This window comes from Protopterus annectens, chromosome 1.part1 (assembly GCF_019279795.1).
Source record: "Protopterus annectens isolate FY-2018-M chromosome 1.part1, PAN1.0, whole genome shotgun sequence".
NCBI lineage: Eukaryota > Metazoa > Chordata > Ceratodontiformes > Protopteridae > Protopterus > Protopterus annectens.
This window is the reverse complement of record NC_056726.1, coordinates 754,346,409-754,364,531: the sequence shown is the minus strand read 5'-3', so window position 1 is coordinate 754,364,531 and position 18,123 is coordinate 754,346,409. Positions and strand designations below refer to the sequence as shown.

The following is an 18,123-nucleotide window of genomic DNA, read 5'->3' as shown; positions in this document are numbered from 1 at the left end:
GATAGGCTTGTATGTGGTATTAATAGAGCTGCTGTGAGAAAGATTTTACTTCGTGACAGCGATTTAACATTGAGCAAAGCCATAGATGTTTCTCAAATCCACGAGGTGACAGAAAAACATACAAGTATACTTGCAAGTGACAAAAGCATGGGCTCAGCTGGCTCCAGAGCACATGGAGACAGTATGAAACACGTGACAAACAAGAACAGGCCTAAGCATGTGGCAGCCACAGGATTTCCAAAGAAGCCACAAGGTTTTCCAGAAAGCTCCATGAGAAGTGCAACATCACCTCAGTGCAACACAAGCATGTATCAGCAAAACCCCAATCTAGCTTTATTGTTAACCGTCACAATTGTGCTAATAATGAGTTTAAAAGAAAGAAGTGCTTAGCATTTGGTCAGCAATGTCACAAGTATAAAAAATGGAGCCATTTCCAAAAGTTTTGTAAATCAATTAAGCCTCACAAAGAAGCAAGTTGATCAAGTAGAACTGAAACAGTCAGCTTTCATTGTAGATGGTGTATCAGTGCTTGGTGAAAGGGTTGATGTAGTAAACTTGTTGACAAGGAGTGAAGTGTTTTGTACAGTCCAGATTAATGGAATATCCACAGAGGTCAAAGTAGACACTGGGTCAAAGTGTAATGTTATATCAGCATACACTTTTGCAAAAGTAAGAACTAACGAACAACTCACTGTAACCAGTAGTGCGAAACTTGTTGCTTATGGAGGTGAAGAAATTCAAACTGAAGGTTCAGTGATACTTTCATGTTACTTGGCCAAGAACTGTTACAACTTGTTATTCTATGTAGTCCGAAGGCCAGTGCAATCTTTATTGGGTCTCAAAGACAGTTTAAGAATGAATCTGCTTTCTTTTGCTAAAGAAGTTCATCATGTAAGTGCAGTTCTGAATTCTAATTTTACTGAAGCCATTTTTTCAGAGTATGCTGATGTTTTCATTGACAAATTGGGCAAGCTTCCAGTTGTATATTCCATGAAGTTAGACCCAGAGATCACTCAAGTAGTTAGACCAGCAAGAAGAGTTCCAGTAGCTATGCAAGATAAAGTAAAAGCTCAATTGGATAAAATGGTACAGCAAGATGTGATTTGTCCAGTCACAGAACCAGCTGAATGGGTATTGTCCATGTTAGCTGCTCACAAGAAAGGCTCAGGTGAAATCAGGAAATAAAGAAGAGGAAAATTAGACAGAATTCTTACTTCAAAATAACTGGCTACTTAATAAAGTGGATGATTTAGAGAATAGGGAGAGGAGAACTGATATAACAATATTTGGCCTTCCAGAAAAAACTGAGGGAGAAGACATCATCACCTTTTTGAATTCCTGGCTTCTTGAAGTGCTTGATTTAAAAGAGGGATTATCAAATGGAATAGAAAGAGCTCACAGAGCCATAGGAAAATCTATACCCTGTTCACCTAATGCACCACCAAGATCAATTGTGGTAAAGTTCCTGTCCTTCTTGGATAAAGAGCTCATTTTAAAAACAGCCTGGAGAAAAAGTCCCATAACATATAAACAGAGTCAGATCAGATTTGACAATGATTATTCTGCAAAAGTGTTGGAAACAAGGAAAAAAATTGGCCATTAGTGAAATTTCTCAAACAAAATAAAATAAAAGCGCAGATGGTATATCCTGCTAGAATCAGAATTTTCTATTCAAATGACTTGAGAACCTTTAACAACATTGAAGAAGCTTCTACCTTCAAAAAGAATAGTAATAGTATCACAATTCCTGAAGAAATGGACTGGACTGTTTCCACCAACTTGAAAAGATCTCCAGAAAAAAATACTTGGTCTGATGTAAGGAAAAAGAAACAAAGAACTGATTTTATCTATTATATTTCCTATTATACTCTGAGACATTTATACTTTTTCTTAAACTTATACATTATGCAACATACTCATCACAAGTCTAGTGGTTGTGTCTGATAATGTTGAATGGTTTTATAACTTAGAGTGACTTCTAAAAATATAGTTACATCCCATTCAGAGGAAGTGAGGAAAACCAGATTCAAATGTTATCTTTCACTTTAGTATAATTAGTTATATGTAAAGGAAGAACAGAGACAACATATACACAAATGTTTTTTCTCATCTCCCATTTTATTAATAGTATATTTAGTTTGCCTCATTGTTGCATAATAGGAATTGAAAATGTTTAATCATAGTTTCTGTGGCTTACTGACTTCACTACACTTCGAATTCCCATTTTAAAAGTAACATATCCATATTTTTAAATGTGGAAAAAACAGAGTCACTATAAACAGTTCCGTTACTGGGTTCTGACAATGCTGTTATTTGAAACATTGTTGTGCACTAGTTAGAGCTTCCCCTGTCTGCTACGAAAGATTTAAGGTGGAAATAGTCAGTTAAGGAATCCTCTGCTTGTCTGTTGTTAAAGTAGCGCTTGTAGTGTGTATCAGTTGCACAAGCAGTATATTTTAAGCTCATTTAACATGGCCTTTGGATTATTAAAATCTACAAACCCTGACTTCTTTTAAATAAATAAAAAGAATAGGTGTGAAATCAGTGACAGTGTAGCTGTTTTTCCTGTAGGTAACACAAAAAAGAAGAACTTACAGTAACATTGAATAACATCCAATTGTAAAAGTAATAGAAGCATTACAGACTACATTGTTACACTTGAAGTAAACACAGTCCTTTCTTACTTCTGAATTATTCCTACTTAGGCTACAAGATACACTATGCTATGGTGATCCAGTAAAATTACATGTCTGATAGTTTTGTAAGCATCTGTTACAGCGTTGCAAGTGTAAATAGGAAAATATGTGTATGAGATGCACACATCAGCTGCAGTTGTGAATACTTCTGTGCACATAAGTAAAATTAAGACAGGTTTTAGACATATTATACTGAATACTTCATTAACCTGGTAAGGGAAATCATCTAACTTCAGAAGCCACAAAATTACCTTGTACTTATAACTCCTGCTTATTTGAATATAATGTGCACATTGCTTTATTAGATAACATAATAAACCCTGTACTGTGCAGTGTTATTTTCCTCTGCTCACACTGCCTAGACATGTTCAATTGAATTGAATAAGTAGTAATCAAATAAATAGTGAATACAGAAGATAATAAATTACTGATTACTCTCCTCACCCTTTAGTGCTTTCTAATCTTTGGTAAGTGGGGTTCAACTTTCAGTAAAGTGGCAAAGATGCTGGTAATTAGCCAACATTCTTACACCAACATGCAAGTAGTTGTTTAACTGCACTACTAAATTGTGTGGGCATGTGTACTTATTTTCTATGATGAACAGTTGATTTATTCCCAACAAAACTTTAAGCCATGGTTCTATAACTCATAAAATTGGCATCTCAGACAGTCTTGTGAATGCCTGTTGATGTATTGTGGGAGTTGCATTGATGACTGGGAAGTAATGGGAAATCTGTAGTAAAATTGCACATAAATTATCATAATAAAGTAGTTTAGATGTTATTCATTCTACCAAGAATTGTTTGAATTACACATTTACAGACATAGGTTCCTAAGAAACGCAAATCCTAAATGATATTCTGTATGCTGCACATCTGATTAAGGCAGGGATTTATAACATAAATTACCTTTAATCCTTCAGACATTAGTTGTATAGCTAACTATTATGCAGCTGATATTTTTACTCAATATCAACAACTGTTTAAATAATAAGGTTATCAGTTTCTCAGTGAAATGGTCGGTAAAATGAGTTCACCCTAAAAGTTCATCTGTACTTCCTTACAGTAAATGGCCCATGAGAAAATGTTTTCATACTACTGCTTCAGGTAGTAAAATAAGACAGATTTGTAAGTTGTAATTCTTGAGGAGAAATTCAAGTAGAATACTAATTAAGTAGATATGAGATAGAGAGATTTCTTAAGGCACTGCTCAGCTTAATAGGTTTTGTATTTTTTAGAGTGTCATTACTTTTAACAATTTAATAACAGAGAAGGGAGTCTGCCTACTCCTGCATCTTGCTACATGACACAGTCTTTGATAAACACTCCATTGTAAAGGTTCTAAGGAACTGTGGCTGTGCATAACAGCTTTAGTAATGCTATGTCTTGACTAGCATTTTGTTCAATGTTCTGTAATGATATTCTCATAATTTGAATTGATATTATAACTATGGATTAGTATTAAGAAATTTATAAATCGCTCACCCACATGGCAAATTGCTTCTGTTTCATCATCAGTGAGTGATCACTATGGTCTAATGTTGTCTTTCTTCATTTTTTTCTTTTAATTTTTCACAACTACATTCATGGGTGGACATAAAATAAACTGAATCTGGTTATGCTTTCATTTGTCTCTAATTGAAAGCATACAAGTGATATGTAGAGTTTTATGGCATGTACCATTCACTCAAACATATTTACATTATCATCTTTAGTGAACACAACTCTAAGGGTTCATTCTATGGACAACATAGTTTTTGTAGTATGATTCAAGTGTTCTGAATAGACTTGTCCGTATTTATCTTCACTTATTGATACCTTTCTAAATCTACTTCACTCAGTTATAATATATTTTTAGTATGTAGGAGAGTGTTTATCTGATATAATCATTAGTATATTGGTCATATCAGAATATTGGAGACTATTAATATGTATATATACTACTCTCAGGCTAAAGAGAACTAATGTTAAGCAACATTTACTGTGTTATAAATGAGATTTTAATTTATGAATGTTTAAGTAGTGCATGATAGGATGATTATATTCTGAAAAAGAAGTCTAATCTAATCTAAAATTAAATTGTATTACCAAATCAATACTCACTTCCATACATTATATTAATTCATTATTAATAGTTATATAGGGAAAATAATAACTAATATTGTTAAATCTCCAAGATAAGAGAAAAGGTGTACTGAGGTTCGAAAGGCATTAGATTTTTTTCTTTCTTTTTTCATGAGAGACGTTATGGTAGGCAATCTGTTAGATTTCTTTTCATCTAGCAGATTGGAAGTGTATTTCACTTCATGTACATTAGAGGGTTTACAAAAGTATTTATATACTTGTTGTTATACAAGAAATTTTGACATTTTTCTTTTTTCTTTTTTTATTGGCCTTAACTAAACTCTATTTTACGTTATTTGACCAAAATTAAAATATTGACTACAATGAGAATTATTAACACAGTAGTTGCACATTTTACATTTGGTATGGTATTAAAAAATATAATACAAAACAAATATGATGTAAAGTTAAATCCTGAGAATGGACTTGACTATTTTATCCTTAAACACTAACGGTTTAAACAATCCAAGGAAAAGATCTAGTTTATTAAGATGTCTGAAATTAAATAAAGTACAAGTAGTATTTCTTCAAGAGACTCGCTTCAAAACAAATTATACCTTTAGCTGGAATCCTAATGATTATCTGATCTTATCTCACTCTTCATATAAGAAAAAGACCAGGGGAACTTTAATTTAATGGAAAAAAAATCACTATGCCTCAGATCATTTACAAATATGAAGATAAAGAAGGACTCGTAGCCATAGTAATAGTAAAATATAACAATATACTCTGGACATTGGTAAATATGTATTGGTTTCCAGGTATTGGGGTTGGGACAATAAGAAAACACATAGATCTAATACCTAGAGTATATAAAGGAAATTTGATTTTGGGAGGTGACTTTAATTGTATATTGGATAAATCAGAGACCACAAGCAAAAGAAATTTATGTGTAAGTTCTCTAGGGAAGCTACTTAAGAAATGGGAAGAAAGTTTAAATTTAATTGATACATTTAGTTATAAGGCAAACAATTCATTATTATTTTCACACCAAGACCACAGATTTGGGCCACATACAAGAATTGATAAAATCTTCATATCTCAAGAGCTAAATTCAAAAATAATAAAATTTTCCATAATCCCTTGTCCCTTTTCAGACAATAATCCATTAATTCTCAAAATACATACAGCTTATAAGAAATTAATTTTTATGTCAAGAATTACAGCTTACATTACAAAATTAAAACAATTTAAACCTTGGTTAGATTCAAAAGTACATTTCTTTTTTTATATAAACTACACTACTGAAATAAATGTAATTAATCTTTGGGATACCTTGAAAGCCTATCTAAATGGAAAAACTCTTTCATGGTATAAAAACAAGCTAAAAGAGTGGGAATCAGAATTATGTAAAATACACAAACAAATTACAGATCTCACTATTAATTCATCTACTTACACACAAAATAATCATAAAAAGCATTGGAAGACTTAAAAGATATAATGAAATCCTAACTCACAAAACTAATATAGCTGTAGAAAGGTTAAAACTTAGTTCCTATGCAGTGTCACCCAAATATATGCATAATTTAGCAATAAGATTAAAAAAATTTGATTGAAAATAATATTACAAGTATTATACATGAAGGATGGAAAAAATAAAAAGGTTTTGAATATAAATGATATACTAGATACATTTAAACATTATTTCCCTGACTATTATAATGATACTTCACATATAACTAATGCATCAAACTTAGACCTGAAATTAGTAAAGGTGATACAAGAAAAGTTAAAGTTAGATGTTCAAAAACAAATATCTCTAAAAGAAATTACTCAAAAAATCAAGGAAAGTAAAAGTAATAAAACACTGGGAATTGATGGAATAATTAATGAATTGTATAAGATATTTCCATCTTCAGTAATATCATTGTTTCACAAAACTTTGAATGAAATTCTAACACAAAACACAACTCCAATTTCATGGAGATACTCCTTAATTACACCCATTATAAAAGAAAACAAATACCCTTTACAGTGTAAATCTTATAGGCCAATATCTTTACTTAACAATGATTATAAAATCTTCATGTCAATATTAGTTAGTAGAATTAAAAAAATCAAATGTAGAAGAATGGCAGGTACTCCACAACAATCGATGCAAACCACTGAGTAAAAAATATATTCTTTATTCCATAAAGTAAGCGCTTTCGCTTCTCTAAGGACGCTTCTTCAGACTTAAAACAATACTAAAGTACTTCAGCTCCATTTAAATATGGTATCACTTGTAGTGAAAACCAATTAAATGCCTAATAGAAAGCACATGATAAAAGCTCTTAAAGTCACAATTACAATATGTTCTATACTATATGCACATATATAAAAAAACATTTAATAGTGAAAGATAAAAATATAGCTATATGTGTGTGCATGTGTATGGAATGTGTATAAAACAGGGGGTGGGGGGCAAAACACTTGTATTGAGCTTCTACATACAAGAACTCAGTAATAGTACAAAATATTAAAAAATATATAAAGAATATGTTGAATATATATATATATATATATATATATATATATATATATATATATATTTAAAAATATATGTTAAAAACCTTAATATATATATATATATATATATCTTGGCTATATCTTATATATGCTGATTCTCCAGCTCTTAAAAAAGCACACACAGTGCATACAAGGAATAATATAATCAAGAAAACGTTTAGTAAACTAAGACATTCCATTTTTAAATAAACATATTATATAATAAGGAAGACAATAAAACATCTATATACACTTTACAAATGCTCATAAGCAACAATACCTATCTCACTTAAACTTAATGTTTCTGTGCTCGATCTAACAAAAATGGTTTCAATGAGACTCTGTCACTTGAAGCCTAACTATCCACTTCCCTTCCTCTTTCTCTGTATAATTACTTCTATTGCCCAAGTTTAAGTTTTTAGTATTAGAATCCATATATTCCACTGAGAGGCTAGGCAATATAAGTAAGATTGATGGAAGAAACAGTGACATTAGAAATCAAGGTGAAGGAATCGAGAATTTCACCTAAAACATGGACAAACAATCCTTGGGGAAAAAATTTCAACTCTTATTGAGACATTAAAAATGAACGCTAAATAATAAGTGTGTAAATTTATACTTTAGTAATTGAATATTATAATTTTTTTGTTACTAATTTCATATATTTTATTATTTTTTTCCTCCTTTGTTTAGGTCAATTGTACATAATGTATATAAAGGTTTATAATACTTGTTTATTGATGATTGTATTGTTAAACATTATGTTATTTGAAAAATAAAAAATTATTTGGAAAAAAAAAGGATATGCATTGACCCAAGAGACTTGAACAAAGCATTAAAAAAACAATATCATCCAATGAGCACAGTTGAAGAACTTGCAGTTCTAATACTGAATGTAACTGTATTTTCTGTTTTGTATGCAAAGAGTTCATTTTGGCAAGTGATGCTAGATTGCAAATACCACTTTTGGTACTCCGTTTGGCAGATATAGATTCCTAAGGATGTCATTTGGAATAAATACTGCAAGTGAAGTTTTTCAGAGTGCAATGGAACAAATTTTTTCAGGTTATTCTTGTGCCATAATAGTAGACGATCTGTTAGTGGGAGGCAGTGGTGAAGCAGAGCATGACAGAAACCTCAAAAAAGTTCTAGACAGAGTACATGAAGTAAACTTAAAGCTCAGTCCTCTGAAGTGCAAATTTAGACTTTCAGAAGTTATGTACCAAGCAAACAGCTATTCTAGAGATGTCAGCACCAGACAATATATAGAGTTTACAGCATTTTCTGGGCATGGTTAATTATTTAGGTAAATTTATACCAGACTTCAGTGAATCAACAGCATCTTTAAGAGAGTTAACACTCAAAAATGTTGCATGGTCCTGGTTGGAACATCATCAGAAGGCATTTGAAGACCTTAAGTAGAAAATTACCACCCCACCTACGTTAAGATACTATGATGTGAACTAACCAGTTACTCTTTCCTGTGATGCTTCAAAATTTGGCCTAAGCACAGTCATACTTCAAGAGGGCAGACCAGTAGCCTATGCATCTAGAACACTAATCCAAACTGAGATGCAATATGCTCAAATTGACAAAGAGCTTTTGGCACTAGTATCTGGATGCTCCAAGTTTCATAATTACATTTATGTTCAAGCTATTCAGATTGAAACTGATCATCACCCTCTAGTTACTATTCTGAAGATGCCTATGCACTCTGCTCTAGCGAGATTGCAAAGAATGATGCTCAAATTGCAAAAGTACAATTTCAAATTGGTCTGCACTAAAGGCAAGTTGCTTTACCTGGCTGATACTCTGTCCAGATCTCCTAGAAACACAACGGAAACTTGTGACTTTGATGTGATGTCATTACATAATTTTTCTACCACTAGACTTAAAGAGTTAATAGATCACACTCAGATGGATCCAATTTCACAGAAACGCAATCATTATATTAAAGTTGGGTGGCTGTCAAAGCAGTCTAATGTATCACCTGAGGTGCAAGTGTATTTTCCTTACAGAGATGAATTGCTGATGGAAGATGGCATTATTTTCAAAGGTCCTAAAATTGTTGTTCCTGCTTCCTTACAACACGAGTATATTCAAATGTTTCATTGTAGTCACCCAGAATCCACATCCACAAAGAAAAGAGCAAGAGAATTAGTATTTTGGCCTATATTATCAAAAGACATTGATAGAGTTCTTTCTTCTTGTTCAGCATGCAATAGTACTAGACCGTATTTGCAAAGAGAACCGCTTCAGCTAAATCCAATTCCTGAACTACCTTGGTCTACTGTAGCAACTGATATCTTTGAATGGAACAATCAGCACTACTTAGTTTGGTAGACTCTTATTCAGATTGGTTTCAGATTGATCTACTACCAAACTTATCCTCAACTACTGTTATTACTAAGTTGAAACATCATTTCTCAGTTCATGGTAGTCCACACAAACTTTTTTCTGATAATGATACTCAAGTTATTAGCCAGTTGTTTCAGAAATTTGCAAAAGAATGCAACTTTGTACATATCAGTCCAATGGTCTAGTTGAACTAGCAGTACAGAGTGCAAAGCAGTTACTTGAAAGGTCAAAGTGTGACAATACTGATGTATTCTTGAACTTACTTAATCTCAGAAATATACCCTGTGATGATATGCTTGGCTCCCCTGCTCAAAGACTATTTTCCAGACAAACTAGAACTATGCTACCTATTTCCTCACGTCTGTTACAGCCTAAACCCAAGAATAATAAAACCATCTAAGCTCAATTGTTTAAGAACCGTAATTGCCAGAAATCTAGTTATGACCGATCGAGCAGATTACTTCGTCCACTGAGGGAAGGAGAGACAATACAAATCCAGACAATGAAAAGTTTTGAACGAATAGGGCAGATTACAGGCATCTGTGCAGAGTCAAGATTTTATTTAGTAAATTCTGAAGTAGTGGTGTATAGGAGGAATCGCAAACCTTTTCTTCCTGTACCAGAACCATCATCGTCATTGTAGTCACAACATTGTATCTGTGATGCAAACTCTAAATCGAAGAATGAGTCAGACACTGTTTCCAGACCAAAATGTGTTCAAAAGTCTGATTCTGTTCCTGAAAATGATTAGAACATTCCACAGGTCAACCATTTTGCAGAAACTGTCCCAGTTGCTAAATGTAATTCCCAATTTTATGTCAGACGATATGGACAAGTGTCTAAACCATGTGTGAAATACGCAGCAATGTGGACTTGATTGTACATACCTATATGTTTAACGTTGTATAATGCATGTTTATAGATTATCTGTGATTTCTGCATGCCAGTCTCATAGCAATTGTATGGTCTATTTCTAAAAGAGGGAGGATGTAGATCAGAGTGTAAAGTGTGTGTGCTTGTATCTTTAAGAAGCATGCGAGGCTGTACGTGCACATATATAATCTGCGCACATGCACAACCTTAGTGCCATTTTGAAAGATCAGCTAGGGAGTAAGCATGCATGATCATAGTCATTAATTGTATATAAGTTATTTAAATTACAGTCTATATTCAACGATAGTAATGTGTTTGTATATAATAAAGCTGCTTGTACATAACCCATGGAGATTCATTTATTCATGTCCTAACACGAAAGCGACATTATCCAATGAGAAACTCAGGAGTACTGCACCCCTTATGCTACACCACAGCAGCAGCAGCAGGAGTAGTGAAAAAAGGAATATAAGCACATGGGAATGGAATCCACAGCCTTCTGGTCTTTCAGCATTAAAGGCAAATATGCTACCTGTTGAAGCACCCTCACTAATAAATTACAAAGTAAAAAGAATAAATTTTAAAATGCAAACAAGCTGTACATTTACATACTTCTTTAACCTGACCACCCACAATGGAAAGTTGACAATGATCCTTCTGCCAGATTTCTGTTGCTCATTTTGGCTCCATTAGAAACTCATGCTTTTGGATATTTGTCAGCAGTGTGCTAAGAACCACGAAATCCTCTAGAATTGCACAGGTAGGTAAAATAGGATGATATTATTGTGGATGATTCTATATAGTAGTGTTGCAGAATTATGTCTTAGTAATGAGTACCTGCAGTTGCTAATGACCTGAAGAGAGAGAGAGAAAGAGAGAATCTGTTGAAGAGATTTTTCCTGTTTATGACTTAGTTTTAACATTGATTTGTCTGAAAGATCTGTTGAATTCCAATGCTATGCCTTTGCTGTTCGTGAATCTAGAAGCCTGCACTTTGACCACAGTGCTGCAACGTTTGTAGTGTGCATATTTCTGTTAACTTCAAAGTGTTTTTCAAAGTATTTTTATAAATAAATAAATAAATAAATACAGCATCATATTATTGATTGTGTCCATAATATGCTTTATAAGTGTGTTATATGTTGTCATTCTTGTTGTGCAGAAATCGTCAGTGAACCTACTACAGCAGACATAACCGAGAAAGCTGAAATTGAAAAAGAAAATAAGCCTGAAGCTGTGGTAATTACTCCAACATAATTAACCTTTGTGTAGAAGGTCATGATTTGTCATGGCGTCTTTCTTCATTATACATGACATATTTTTAATACAGAAAAATAAACAAAGCTGATGAAGTATTCAATAATGCGTACAGTAAGTCAATACATTCTTCTGAATAATGTTTCTGTGGTATTGAAATGCGGCTCATTAATGCAGCCAGTACAAAACTTATGCCACTCATTAACAGCTTTTCTTTAAGGAAAATGCAAAAAATATTGTTTTATACAAAGGAATAACCCACTGCTTCTCTTGTAGGGAGCTTTACTTTCCACACCCCTGCTAACCAGTTAACTCTGAGGTTAATACGACTTGAATAAAGAAATATCTAATTGTGACAGTTAGTTTCTGCCTGACTTGGGGAAACAGCTATTTTGGTAGTATTGAATAAATTATCTCTATTCACTTCTGCTTCACTAGAAATGCTTCTGAACAACAGCCTAACAACCATATTGAAAACTGAAATTTACACATTACAGTAAAGGAAAGAAAAATACAAACAATACCTTCCTAGACACTTGCATGAGCATAAGTAGTTTACCTATATGTTATAGCAATAGCTGACATCTAAAATGCACAGTATTCTAGTCTTTTGAGAAGACCACTTGTAATGTCCTGAGGTTTCTCCATAGTTTGTCGATGGTTGTTATTATGAAAAGAATAATGGATCACTAATTGCTGTTTAGAAAAAAAATGTTCATTCGAAACTAAAACAGTACAAATACTCTGTTTTCTTTTTGTGATATAGACCATGGACCAAAGACAAAAAAGTCTATTTCAATCTCTGTTCAAAGCATCCAGCCACAGCAGAATGTCTCTGTGAAATTAGTCTTGTGTTACGTACTTATCGCAGTGTCAGTGAAGCAGCTTTGGTGCGAGAAAACCAGAAAGACGTGGGTAATACTCCCTTTCAGTTGACTGAATTGCTGACACTGTAGTGCAACACTAGGGATGTTTCCCTTCTGAGTGTGTCATCCTTCAGATGAGACATTAAACTGTGGTACAGTCTGTTGAGTTGATGGTAGCTCAGTGGTATGTAAAAGATCCAAGGGCACCTATCGAAAAGAGTAGGGTTGCTTTATTTAAACAAAAAACAAAAGACTATTTCAATTTCATCATAGGCACAAATATTACAAGAAAAATAAATAGGTGATATTTACACTGTTTGAAACATATTCCCCTTACTCTTTTTCCCATAACCATTTTTTCAGTTTACTTAATATTAAGAACAATCCCAAAGTTTGCTGTATAACAATGTATCTGAAGTAGGAGATTCATTTGTCTGCAACCTGTGGGTTATGGATCCGATATCGGATCCGAACCGGCATGGTTTACCAGCTATGGATCCAAGCTCTCAGCTCCTCCCCTCACCCATAATGCCCTGCTCTACCCTCATGACCCCAGATCTCGTTTGTCGCGCTGGTGACCAGATTGTGTTCCTAAAGCTCTTCAGCTAAGTGCAGTTTTATTAGTTTTAAAGTGCTAATTTTTGAAGTTTTGTGTGAAAGTTGTGTGGAAGTGTAGGTTTCCCTATTATTTAATTATACTTTTAGTGTTTTAAAATTTAATTTTACATCTGAAGTAGGATATTCATTTGTCTGCAACCTGTGGGTTATGGATCCGATATCGGATCCGAACCGGCATGGTTTTCCAGCTATGGATCCAAGCTCTCAGCTCCTCCCCTCACCCATAATGCCCTGCTCTACCCTCATGACCTCAGATCTCGTTTGCCGCGCTGGTGACTGGATTTGGGTACATAGCTCTCAGCTAAGTGGATTTTGTTACTTGTTAAAATCAGAGAATTTTTGATTTTTTTGAGTGTCTCTGTGTGAAAGTTTAGGTTTCCCTTTCTTAAAAGTGTATTTTGAGTTTCTTTTGAGTTAAATTAAGTAATTTTTATTCCCTCCCCTCGCTGTTGCGTAGAGTGTGTGTGTAGGCCTGTGTGTCTTTTTGTTTAAGTTACTTTCAGTAGCTTTTAGTGATTTATAGATTATGGCTGACCAGCCTAAATCTATTTTTTCGAAATGCTCCGAGTGTGGCCATAAGCTCTCACCGGCTGATGGCCACACTCGGTGTGTTAAGTGTCTCGGGGTTGAACACCTCACATCTGGTTGTTCCATTTGTGCAGGGTTCAACCCCAGGGCACTGAGGGAGCGGAGGTCCAAGCTGGTCTTGGCGGGTCTTTTACCGCCAGACTCGGCTCCGGCCTCCGCTCCTTCGGGGACTACTGTGGCTACAGTTGTTCCCCCTGTGGCAACCCCTCCTGCTCCTGGGACTCAACCTCCCGCTTCTGGAGAGGAGAGGGATGCTGCTAAAAAGGACCGGAGGGAGAAGCACCACAAGCGGCGGGCCGAGACCTCTGTTTCGGCCCCGCCAGCCAAGCGGGCTTCTCCCCCGGCTCCGTTGTCGGTTCGGTCTCCTCCTTCTCGGCTCCGGTCCCCTGTGTGCTTTTCACCGGGTCCTGAGGAGGAGGAGACCCGATCTCCGTCGAGGCTATCGAGGAGGCACTCCAGGCCTACCTCGGTAGCCTCTTCGAGATCTACCCATAGCCTTTCTGATGCTGATCTGGACCGGATGATGAGAAGGTTCATCCAGGCCCAGATGCAGATGGGAGTGCTCTTGCCTCCCCTCGGGGAGCTCAACACCCTTTTAAGCCTATTGCTCCTTCTCCGACCCGCTATCCGGGTTCGAGCAGCTGGAGCCGAGCAGCCGGGCGGGGTGGGTCGGAGCCGATAGTACTTGGTACCGGATCCGACCCTGCCTCGAGTGCGTCGGATCCGACCTCTCGAGCCTGGATCCGAGCCGGATCCGGGGATCAGTGCTCCTTCGGCGCCGTCTGTGTCGGAGCGCACTGTCGCCGGATCCGAGTGCTTGGCGCCGGCTCCGATCCACTCTTCGGATCCGAGGGGAGCCGATTGTCGGATCCTTTGGTCGAGGTCGGCTCCTTCGGCTTTTGATGTAGTGGAGAGGGCTCTGTTGAGGGTCTCCGGACCCCGGCACTTGTTTCGGCTCCGTCCCGCTCCCTCTGCACTGGGCCAGGCTTCCACCATCCGGCCCCTGGGACAGCCCGTTTCTGTGCCCCAAGTTGCTCCTATGGAGCAAATTGCTGCTGCGAGGACTCCTCTGACAGCCCCCAGAGGAGGTCCTCGCAAGCATACGCAAAAGGAGGCACATTGACTCCCGAGTCTCTCACTGAAGACACGGACTTGGAGGAAGGGAAGGCTCCCCACGGTCACCCCGAGGATGTCTCCTTTGGAGACATCATGGAAATACTCCGTATAAGGGGGTGGTCTGCCCCAAGTCTTCCTCGGACGAGTCCGTGTTCTTGGAGGCATTTGAAACGGGCCCGTCTACCTCTTGGGTGTCCCCCCCTGCCGACCCCCTGGTGGACCTTATTACCACCAGGGCGTGGAAGGAACCGGACACCGTGGAGCCAATTCCCAAAAGACCGGATAGGATCCTTAGTCCGCCATCCGACCGGACCCATTGGAGTAAGGGGCCTCCGGTAGATGCCATGTTGACGGCGGCCACAAAGAGGGAACTGGCTCAGGAGAGTCCCTCAGTCCACCCACCGAGCAAGGAGTCTCGGATGATGGACCGCTTGGGGAAGCGGATGTTCAGTTCGGCGACCTTCTCAGTAAGGGCGCTGAACTATTTGGCACATGTTATTCGGATGCAGCGAGATCTTATTAAGGAATACGCTGCATCCCCCCCTGAGTCCATTTTGGAGGAGGACAGAGTTCTGCACTCCACCCGTATGGCCACTCTTCGGTCAGTTACAAATACTTCTATGCGGCTACTCTCCCATGCAACGGAGGGCGCCGCTAGAGCTGCGGGGACAGGACTGGTCACTAGACGTCAGGCCTGGCTCCGTCACTGCGATTTTTCTGAGCCCTTCAAGGCGTCGTTTGCGAACGCCCCCTTTGATGGTTCTGCTCTGTTTGGCAAGACCGTTCGCGAGACGTTGACCCAGAGCGAAAAGGACGGGAAGACGCTGTCTGCCGTCGAATCCGCTTCTCTGCACCCCAGAGGCCCTATTCTAGGAACCAAAAGGGTCAGAAGAAGATGTGGTTCCGGAAGTCGCAGCAGTCCCAGCCTGCTCCGGACAACCAGTCCTTCCGTGGCAGAGGAGGACAGGGAGGACGCCGCCCTAGAGGCAGAGGGGCTCCCAGAAACTTCGGGTCCAGGGAACCTTTCTCTGAACGGCCCGCAGCAACCCTGAGGTTGCCCGACTGCTCTACTCTGGAGGCAGTCGGGGGACGTTTTTCGGGGCACCTAGCAGCATGGGAGTCCATAACATCGGACCGCTGGGTTCTCCAAATCATATCCAGGGGATATCGCATTCCTTTCCTTCACCTTCCAAAGTTGAAGTCCCTCCCAGACGTCCCACCCGGTCAACGGGAGGCCGCTTTGGCAGAAATTGGCCATCTGCTAAAGAAAAGAGCCATCCAGCCCGTTCCCCCAGACCAGATCGGATCAGGGTTCTACTCCAGATTCTTTTTAGTGCCAAAAAAGACGGGGGAACTAAGACCAATCCTAGACCTCTCTCTCTTGAATCTGGCAGTTCCCAAAGAAAAATTCCGAATGGTCACTCTGCAATCTATTCTCCCCCTTCTGGGAGAAAATCACTGGATGTGCTCGATAGATCTCAAGGACGCGTACTACCACATTCTGATGGACAGGCGCTCCAGGAGGTTTCTCCGCTTCCGGCTGGGAGCCAGTCACTACCAGTTCCGGGTCCTTCCCTTTGGTCTCACCACAGCCCGCAGGGTGTTCACCAAAGTACTAGCAGTGGTAGCGGCCCACCTGAGGCTTCAGGGGGTGCAGGTCTTTCCCTACCTGGACGACTGGCTTCTTACCGCCCCAACAAGGCATCTACTTCTCTTGGCGCGAGACTCCTTTCTCCATCTTGCTCCCTTTCTGGGCATCACAATAAATTCAAAAAAGTCCAACCTGGCGCCCACACAGCTCTTAGATTTTATAGGGGCCAGGCTAGACACAAGGAGTTTACGAGCCTTCCTCACTGCGGACAGAGTTCTAAATCTGCAGCTCCAGGTGCGGGCCATTCTCCATTCAAGTTCTGTTCCAGCGGAGTTGGTCCTGAGGGCTCTAGGGTCCATGGCTTCGGCTATAGCACTTCTTCCTCTTGCCAGGCTCAATATGCGCATTCTACAGTGGACGCTCTTAGTACAGTGGTCATACCTTGCTCTCCCCATGCATCATCCCATAGCGATCAGCAAGGCTTGCAAGCGGTCCCTCTTGTGGTGGCTCCACTGCCCGGATCTCCACAAAGGCCGCCCATTTTGTGCTTCTCCCCCTCTCGCCACGTTGACCACGGACGCCTCCCGCCTCGGGTGGGGGGCACTTTATGGCGGACAGTCCAAGGCACGTGGAGCGATTCAGAGACCTTACTGCATATCAATGTTCTAGAGATGAGAGCAGTGCTCTTAGCGTTGCTAGCACTTCAGGACTTTCTTCCCTTGGGAACAATTGCGATTCAATCGGACAACATGTCTGTTGTCTGGTACATCAACAAGCAAGGGGGAACAAGGTCTTACCCTCTTTGTCGAGAGGCCATGAGAGTTTGGGAATGGGCAATCTCCACCAATCGCTTTCTAATAGCAACGCACATTCGGTCGGTCCAACATCCTAGCGGACAAGCTCAGTCGCACCATTCTGACCCCTTACGAGTGGTCTCTCAATTGTCAAGTAGCGAACGCATATTCGCACGGTGGGGAACCCCTTCATGCGATCTTTTGCTTCTCCCTCAACAACCAAGTGCGACAGTCTTTTCGCTCTAATACCTCCTCCCGGAGGTACCCCAAGAGACGCTCTGGTGCATGCTTGGCCACCCGGTCTTCTGTATGCCTATCCACCCTTGCCTCTGATGCTGCAAGTTCTTCAGAAAGCCTCTCGGGTGGGTTGCAGAATGATTCTCATTGCTCCATTCTGGCCTCGACAGATCTGGTTCCCCTTCCTAAGGTCTCACTCGGTGAATCCTCCTTGGATTCTAGATCCCATCCCGGATCTGATATCCCATCCATCCTGCATTCCTCCTCCGAACCTGGACAACCTGAAGCTGACCGCTTGGCTGCTCCAGTTCCACTCTTGATAAGGACTCGGTATTTCTTCACCTGTAAAGGCTATTTTGGTGGCGGCTCATAAACCATCCACTAGAAAGGTTTACGAAGCAAATGGAAACGTTTCTCTGTGTGGGGAGCGGCAAGGCCTGAATCCCTTCACGGTTCCTCTCCCTTTAGTGCTTGACTTTCTAACCACTCTCTTTAACGATGGTGCCAGCAGTTCCA

At 38.9% G+C, this 18,123-nt stretch overlaps 1 protein-coding gene across 1 annotated transcript in view; it reads left to right on the top strand.

Annotated features, from left to right (window-relative positions):
- DNAI1 (dynein axonemal intermediate chain 1) overlaps positions 1-18,123 on the top strand; it is a 2,249,827-nt gene that overhangs the window by 933,078 nt on the left and 1,298,626 nt on the right. The window contains exon 6 of the mRNA XM_044077834.1: positions 11,703-11,779. Coding sequence (XP_043933769.1) covers positions 11,703-11,779 — 77 coding nt within the window. The remainder of the gene's footprint in view (positions 1-11,702; positions 11,780-18,123) is intronic.